Here is an 8,172-nt window from a genome sequence, read left to right on the forward strand (position 1 = left end):
CCCCCCCCCCCCGACGAAATCTCAAATATGGCCATGAGCCCATGACCATCAGCAGCTCATTGTCCAGGAGCACCAAACATACACTTAACGTTTTAAAGCAATCCACTAAGATGAGAAACAGCCATTGTGAGAGCTCGGATCTGTGCATCATCAAGTTTCTATCAGATTGGACTAACTTTCTAGTTTCAAAGCAATCTACTAAGATTCAGCCATTGGACTAACTTTTGCTATGAAAGCTAGACACTCCAAGTTCTATTAATTCAACTTCTTCACGGGCCTCCTAAAAACATAAGAATTTGTTCAAATGAATATGTCAAGACATAGAGCTTGCAAAACATAAGAGGCATAAATTGAAAACAGAATGAGGACAATTATCAGGCAGAGCTCGTCCCTCAGATAGCAATGATGTTTTCAGTTTCTTCATTAAACCACAAGTTAGGCAAAGTCTATCTTACTAACCAAGCAAAACGATAATACTATCTCTGGAGAACTCTAGGGCTGTATTTGGCATCCCTTCAAGATAAATAAAAGAGAACAATGATTAAAGATAGCTTGCTCGTGGAGACTTCTATGAATCTATCAATAAAGCGTATCTGCATGGAGACTGATTTTCCAAATCTCAGTTATAGTTCTTATATGAGGACTATAAGAGTACATTTGTATGCTATAAACTTCCAGTCTCCATAAACAAATCATGAGTTGATAAACTCTGGATGACCAACATTTGCTTTTCGAGAATGCAATGGGATTGATTAGAGCTCAAAGTCTTTGCCCACTTTAAACCAGAAGAACAACTCTTTAAGCAATGTTGAATAATATGCAAATGCTGAACTGCACTATTTTATGGAAGAAAATCATACCTGAACTCCCTCCCTTGAAGTGTACAGTTGTTTCTCATAAAGGATTATCTACATTTGGGCGTTTCATGGATGCCTTTTGGTATCTCAATTTTTCGATCTCCTTCTCCAGAAAGTCCAAAGTTGTATCAGTTACCTGGTTCGGCGCACAACCTGCTTCCAACATCATCCTTAAAAACTTATAAGATTGCTTAAGCTGGCCCGCCTTGGCATGAACTTCAATTAGTGTATTGTAAGTGACGACATCTGGATTTATTCCACTATCTTTCATCTGCTGGAAAAGCTTATTTACTTCCTCGATTCTGCCAGCCTTCCCGAGGGCATTAATCAAGGTGTTATACATTACAATGTCAAGGTAACCTCCCTGCTTCATTAGTTTGTCTAGTACGGCATCAGCAAGATCAGCCCTTCCCATCTTTCCCAAGCCTTGGATTATGACATTGTATGTTGCTACATCAGAAGGGCAAACTTTCTCGCCCATTTCCTGTAAAACGGCCCATGCTTCATTGAAATATCCCTTCTTGACAAATGAACTCATCATAGAATTGTAAGTATAACTAACAGGGTCAGCGCCCATGTCGGTGAAAATTTCAAATAATTTACAAGCCATGCTCAATTTTCCTTTGGCCAAAAATATCGACAAGAAGGTATTCACCATGTCAATATCAAAAGAATCTGCACTTTTAGTGTCTATTCGTTTTCCTCCAGTAAGAGAGAACGTTCTTGAAGAATTACTTTGGGAGCTAACTTTATCAGCCAGCATGTCCATATATGGCGATGATGACCACGGATCACTTTCTTGATAGTGTATCTCAGCTTCCTCTGCCCCAAGGGCAATATCCGTCTCAGCGTCTGTTAAGTTTTCTAGGCCTAGAATATCACCAAAGTTCCGGTTGGATGGAAAAATGGGTGTAAAATCCTTTTCTCTGCTCTGTGGAGCTTTCATTGTAGCCTCCATACTGTCTTTCCATCTGATAATAATTGGAACTAAATTGCTATCCCTGATGTGCTTCATAAGCCTCTCTGTATAGTCCCAATGTCCCTCCCTGTAGATTGCAATCAAAAGAGAAGTTATAGTAACCAAATCAACAGTAAACCCTCTAGCTTCCATCTCTTCCACCAACTTCAGTGCTTCGTCAAGCCTATCTTCTCGACAAAGATGTAAAATGACAATGCTATAACTAACCCCATCCACGAAATTATTACTTTTCTTCTTCAAATCACAAAATAGGGTATAAGCAGCCAAAGCCCTCCCATTCTTGAACAAGCCATCAATAAGAATATTATAGGTCCAACAACTGGCTCGTACACCATCATCTTCAATCATTTTCTGGAATAAATTGCATGCATCTGTCAACTTTCTTGCCTTGAGTAGTCCATCTAAGAGGGAGTTATATACTATAGTATCAGGACGTATGCCATTGTACTGCATCTCAGTAAACACTTTTATCGCATCATTTATCAGGTAAGCCTTAGAGCAACCTTGTATAACGATTCGGTAGGTATAAGCATCAGGTTCCAACCCCGATGATCCCTTTAATTCCTCCCACACAACAAAAGCATCCTTAACCTTCCCGAGCAAGCAAAGCACATGAATCAAGCTATTATAAGTACACAAGTCGGGACTAAACCAACTTCCCCTTTCCTTCATTTCTTTAAAAAGACTCAAAGACCTAGACAAATCCCCCCAACACCCGAACGCATGAATGCATATATTATACCCCCATCTATCGAACGGAAACACATTCCCTCCCCTAAGCTTATCAAAGATTTGTTTAAACTCAGCTCTCATATTACCCCTCTTAAGGCCAACAAGCAACTCATTACACGCAATGGCACTACTAACCCCAATGCTATTCCCATCATTAGTTTCCAACAATTTAAGAAAAATCGACAAAGCTAAATTAACTTGATTCTTTTGTACAAGAGCAATAAGTACAGAATTATACACATCAGGACTTAAACAACTAGAGTTATCCAAATCTCCTTCTACAAACTCCAAAATCTCAAGAGCTGAATCGAAATTACCAGTTCGAGTAAACGAGTCGAGTAGTAACTTAAATGTGGCCGAATTAAGCAACACTTCATCATCCTTCATTGAGTTTAACAATACAAAAACATCTTCCCGGTGATTGTGACTATAGCAAATGCATTTGAACATTTGAGAGTATGTTTCAGTAGAGTGTTTGAAATTAGGCCTGAGAGAACACCATTTGAAGAAGTCTAATTTCTTTTCAGCATCCAAATTGTTGCGGCGAAGAACTTGAAGGACTAGGCTTTCTGATAAGGGAATTAAATCGCCGTACTTTTCTAGGTTACGTGTTCCTCCTGGCTTTATCAAAGCTTTTGCAATTGAAGCGACCACGATTAAATTTCCGACCTTTGATGCCGCCGCCGTCGCCGCCGCTGAGGTTGTACCGGTGTATGAAGCTCCGGCGACGGAGAATTGTCTTGTATTGTACAGAACTGCGAGATTTCTCTGAATTTTTGTGGCCATGGCAATGGTAGCTAAGCTGAAGGTTTTCCATTGAAGTGCATTTTGCGGGAGAAAGAAGAATCACTGTGAAGTGTGGCTTAGATCAATAGTTGCAATTACCTTTTAACCCCTTGATTTGTACAATAATATTTTTATACTAGTAACTTCTAAATATATAATTTTTTTATTTTATAAACTTGAAAAGTTCATGTCCATATTAATATTAATAAGGAAAAAGGTGTGAAAAGTATTTCAATTTTGGTCGAAATTGTTGATATTAAATTTTATGAAGGATTTTTGTCCTGACTAGTTAATAATGTATTTTAAAAATATACATATGTCTACTGAAAACATTACTATTTATAATTATGCAATATATTTATGTACACGTAGGCACATATAGACACTATTAAATAGTACAAGAGATAAAACGTCATGTTCAAAATTTATTATCATAATAATAATTTCAATCGAAATTCAATTTTCAAAATTCGAACGATACACAAATTTAAAAAAGAGAAAGTACTATTTGAATATTAAACTTTTTTTTTGGTTACATTTTAATTGTTTAGTTTGTGTCAATTGGACAAAATCCATCCAACAACAATATCCCTTTAACTTGATACTAAGACGGAGAGGTCGTTTTTCTTAAAATTCTCGACTCAATTAATTCATTTAGTGTTTCACATTATGAAAAGGGTATTAATTTTGTTGTTTAATTTTATTCTTTTTTTAAATGAAAAGATTTTTTAAATAATCAAATAACTACTAGAGAATTATATCTAAAACACTCTTATTTTTAAATGACACTTCACCAAAGTTTAAGCCGAAAATCCATACAATATCAATTTTAGTGATTGACAATAAGTTTTTTAAAAAGAAGAAAAATACATTTAAGGTGTATAGCGGAAATTATTTTAAAGAAAATATTCTCCACTTATTTTTCCATGTTCGATTGGCTAAATTATTGAGAAACATTTTAAATACATCGTGCTGAGTTACAATTATGTGGACACGTATTATATTTCTATAATACACATACTGAGGAATTTTTTTTTGTTCTACTTATAGGAGTGATATATTTAATTTGATAAACATATTAGTTCACTCAGGATGAGGTGAATTCACAAATAGAAGTTGCTGTAAAAACAGTCAAAAAAAAGCTACACTTGTCCCAAAACTGAAACAAAACATACAGATTTCCTTCTGAAAGATAAAAAAAAACCATAACCAAACTCTTCACAAATCATATGATTGTAAACCTTAAGAGTTAAAAACTCGAATCGCGGTTTTTCAAATTACTCCGGTAACTATGTTCTCCACTGTAGAGAGAGATACAATATAAAGCTGAGGGTGAGGCAGGGTAGAGATGAATATTCAAGTGTTTGACACAGCCATATACATCCACATTTTAGCTATTCTGAAATTGAATCTGGATGCAGTTTATCAATCGCATATATATATTCGACTACAAGCAGTCACATAAGGATTTATGTTGATACCTGGCAGGATGAGGTACCAAGCACAACGCGTTTGGTATAAAATGGAAGGTTGGTTACTAACATGGCTAGCAGTAAACAGATCAAAACTATCGTCGTATGGGTTTTATTTTTGAGCTTTTTCCTCTTCTGTAGTTTCCTCCTCCTCTTCAGCATGTTCTATTTCACTGGCTAACTTCACCAGATCTTGGACAAGGATTTTTCCTTCTGTTAAATATACCAATCAAAACACAAAAAGAATGATATTAGTAAGGAACACATACACCAACTGCGGAAAGTTAATAAATAAAAAGAAATTCCTCTATCCCAACTATGCGCAACTTTAAGGACATTTCTAAAATGACAACAATATTCTCACACATTTCACAGTAAGATTCAAACGAAGCCTCGTTGTCATGCTTTCCAGATCTAATATATCTCATTCTACGGCTACTATAGTAAGCAAGTCAAATTGAAATTTTAATCTCCAGACATATTTGGAGTTTTGCTTCTCATGTAAAATTGGAACTCTCATAAAACACAAAACATCGTACTACTCTGTTGAAGCCAAGAAACTAACTGGAGAATATCCTTCCTTCAACCGAGCTGGCTGCTATTCAAAGTCTCCTTTCTACAATTTTGGTTTTATATGGGTTGGTCAAGATGAGTTATATATTGAGCAAAATCCTAAGTCACTCAACATTGGACCCAAATTTACCTCCTTTTTGTTTTCTTTTTGAAAAGAAAATGTGAAAGCTAGCAACGATTCCGAGTATGTATAGAGTTAATTAATTGAGTGATCTATCGTTCCAATCCGAGTATGTATAGAGTTAATTAATTGAGTGATCTATCGTTCCAATCTATTACTAATTGATGAGCAGATTCTCCTTTTGATCTGTAGTACAATATTGTAATCTTGTAGAAAATAAAACTTTCACACGTACATTCTTTAGTTTTTTCTAAACCTGCATTCCATTATGACTAGTAGTTACAGTATGATAGAAACATGTATATACAACAAACTGAATCATAGAGAAAGAAATAGACTACAAACTACTACAACGTAACTATGTTGCATCAATCTTTTTGTAATAAAAGTAGTACTATAACTTGATTTTTCATTATAAAAGATTCTACCATCAGGCTCCTTCCAATTCGAAATGTATATGCATTGGATTAAGAGAAAATGATTGGCCAGTTTGGTGTTCACTGGGAAACTATGAGAAAAGTTAAATGATTGGCCAGTTTGGTGTTCACTGGGAAACTATGTTCAATTAAAAGCGGTACGTATTATTATTACTATTTTTTATTTTGATAATATCTCTCATACTTCATCAAGCAATCACCAACTTCAACCTCAATCTAAATCCTACTTTCTTATGCTAGGTTATCACTTTTATCCCCCTAGGTCCTAAAAAGATACAGCAGATATTGCGAGGTACGATCATAACCATGTTTTGTTACAGTTGTTAAGTTGGAAAAAACACCTGTTTTAACAGAAAAAAGAAACAAGACCTATCAAAATATTCATGTCTAACCTCTGTCCTTGGAAAGGTTGGTTATGAGCTCCTGGATACCCTCCTTCGCTAATGTATCCTTGAGGTATGAAGCAGCAGATGCCACCTCCTCTGGAGTGACTTTTCCATCATAATCCCTGCCGCAAGATGCAAAAGGGTTACTTCATTGTCCAATATTACTTCCATTGAAACTAAAAGCAGCAGAAAGTAATATAGAAGAAACATTAAACAAGATTCCTCCAAAGCAAGCAACCTGGCAAGACACCACGGGTTATAAAAAGACGAGGTGAAAATAAACAAGTTTCTCCATGGTGGAATTTTTTCTTTTTTGTATGATTGATAGTTCAGAAAGATAAAATAAGTAATACGTTTATGATATAAATAGATGCAAGTTTATTCCCGAACCACATAAAAAAAACGATTTTAATATTTGCATTAACCAAGGAGACAGGATGCACAGATGCATTGACATCCACCGGATTTACTCATCTGAGATTTGCACCCCACTTCACAATTTTCTGAAACATAAGGTACTCCATATACTACATTATCTACGAGAGAATAATACCAACAGGCTTGTGTCCCAGAACAGCCATCAGTGGCTAATGGCCAGAACTCCCCAACCCCAAAAATTCCTCATGATTAAGAACATGTAGGTGAGAACAATTATAAAATTGACACAGGTAATGATGCTGAAATTACTTTAAACGAACAAGCTGAGCGGAACATGTATATATCAGGATATAAAACCTCAATGTTCACTTGCAAGCTTGTTATTATCCCTTTTATGTAAACAGTGGGGCAGTAGCAGTCATTAAACTCGGGTGAAATATAGAGATTGTGTTCAAATTGCTTAGAACTGCCTCTTTGTAGATTTTTGAAAAGTGCCTTGAGTGCAATTTGTAGTCCATATTATTAGTGTTTCTGTACATACATACCTATCCAGTAACCGCCAACGATCACCAATCTTGGCATCCACATCATCAATTTCCTTTTCAAGTTTTTGGAGCATTACATCAACCTGTTGAATGGTAATGCCAGGAGGTAATATGAGTATTCAAGCATATAATCTTGCAACTATAATGCAATAAATCAAAAATTGGTGAGAAATTTTAAAGCCTAAAGCTAAATATTCCAAGGAAAATCAGCTTTACCCTATTAATAAGTGCTGAAGAAACTTTATCATCCACAGTCCTTTCTTGAGTGTGGTCATTATCCTCCTCCCTAGCTGCTTTATATGCCTTCCGGACTTCTTCTTCACCTTCAGGGCCGCCTTTATCCACCATGCTGTTGTACAACTCAATCTGCAATTATCGGTACAAAAGCAGCTTCAACATTGAAATATCTAGCATTTTCATTGTATAGCATATATATGCACTATGCTGTTTAAACAATTTTTAAACAGTAGAAAAAGCAACTATGAATATGATTGCAAGGGGACAAGGTGACTGAAAGCAGTCAAGGGATAAATAAAATGTAACATATGAAAGTTTAAAGTTTCACAACCATCCTCCATTCTCTTTACCTACCTCATTTATCTTTGAATAATAGAAATTATCAAAAACTGCAGTAGACCTAAAAGAACAGGAAGCAAGCAAGTTGGGTACCCAAACACACACCCAATTATTTTACATTGTCCAAAACCTGTTTAATGTCTGCTGCTTTTTTTTTGTTCCAGACAAGTAATAGTTCTATTCAATAAAAACTTAGCCACCCCCGGAAAAGGTGCTAAGTTGAAACTTTACAAGCATCGAAAGGTGCTTAAACCCCTGCCCAGAATCCTATACAATTCTACATTTCCAATTTAATATACTAACTCTCTTACTCCCCCCCCCCCCCCCCCC

General features: G+C 35.8%; 2 protein-coding genes across 4 annotated transcripts in view; both read right to left on the minus strand.

Moving 5' to 3' along the window:
- The window catches only part of LOC107003106 (pentatricopeptide repeat-containing protein At4g01570), a 4,554-nt gene extending 1,089 nt beyond the window's left edge, over window positions 1-3,465 (minus strand). The window contains exons 1-3 of one of the 3 annotated variants that reach the window (XR_001454609.2): window positions 861-3,465; window positions 223-280; window positions 7-140 (exon numbers count right to left, since the gene is read on the minus strand). Coding sequence is in view for 2 of the 3 variants with exons in the window: in XM_015201362.2 (XP_015056848.1) it covers window positions 895-3,354 (2,460 nt within the window). In the remaining variant the exon portion in view is untranslated. Of the gene's footprint in view, window positions 1-6; window positions 141-222; window positions 281-860 lie in introns of those variants that run through there. The other 2 variants (XM_015201363.2, XM_015201362.2) reach the window with 2 other exon arrangements.
- Window positions 3,466-4,514: 1,049 nt separating this feature from the next.
- Window positions 4,515-8,172, minus strand: part of LOC107004853 (mitochondrial proton/calcium exchanger protein) — a 14,814-nt gene continuing 11,156 nt past the window's right edge. The window contains exons 12-15 of the mRNA XM_015203234.2: window positions 7,483-7,632; window positions 7,267-7,349; window positions 6,350-6,465; window positions 4,515-5,039 (exon numbers count right to left, since the gene is read on the minus strand). Coding sequence (XP_015058720.1) covers window positions 4,939-5,039; window positions 6,350-6,465; window positions 7,267-7,349; window positions 7,483-7,632 — 450 coding nt within the window. The 3' untranslated portion in view covers window positions 4,515-4,938. The remainder of the gene's footprint in view (window positions 5,040-6,349; window positions 6,466-7,266; window positions 7,350-7,482; window positions 7,633-8,172) is intronic.

The sequence above is a fragment of the Solanum pennellii genome, chromosome 11 (assembly GCF_001406875.1).
Source record: "Solanum pennellii chromosome 11, SPENNV200".
Lineage (NCBI taxonomy): Eukaryota > Viridiplantae > Streptophyta > Magnoliopsida > Solanales > Solanaceae > Solanum > Solanum pennellii.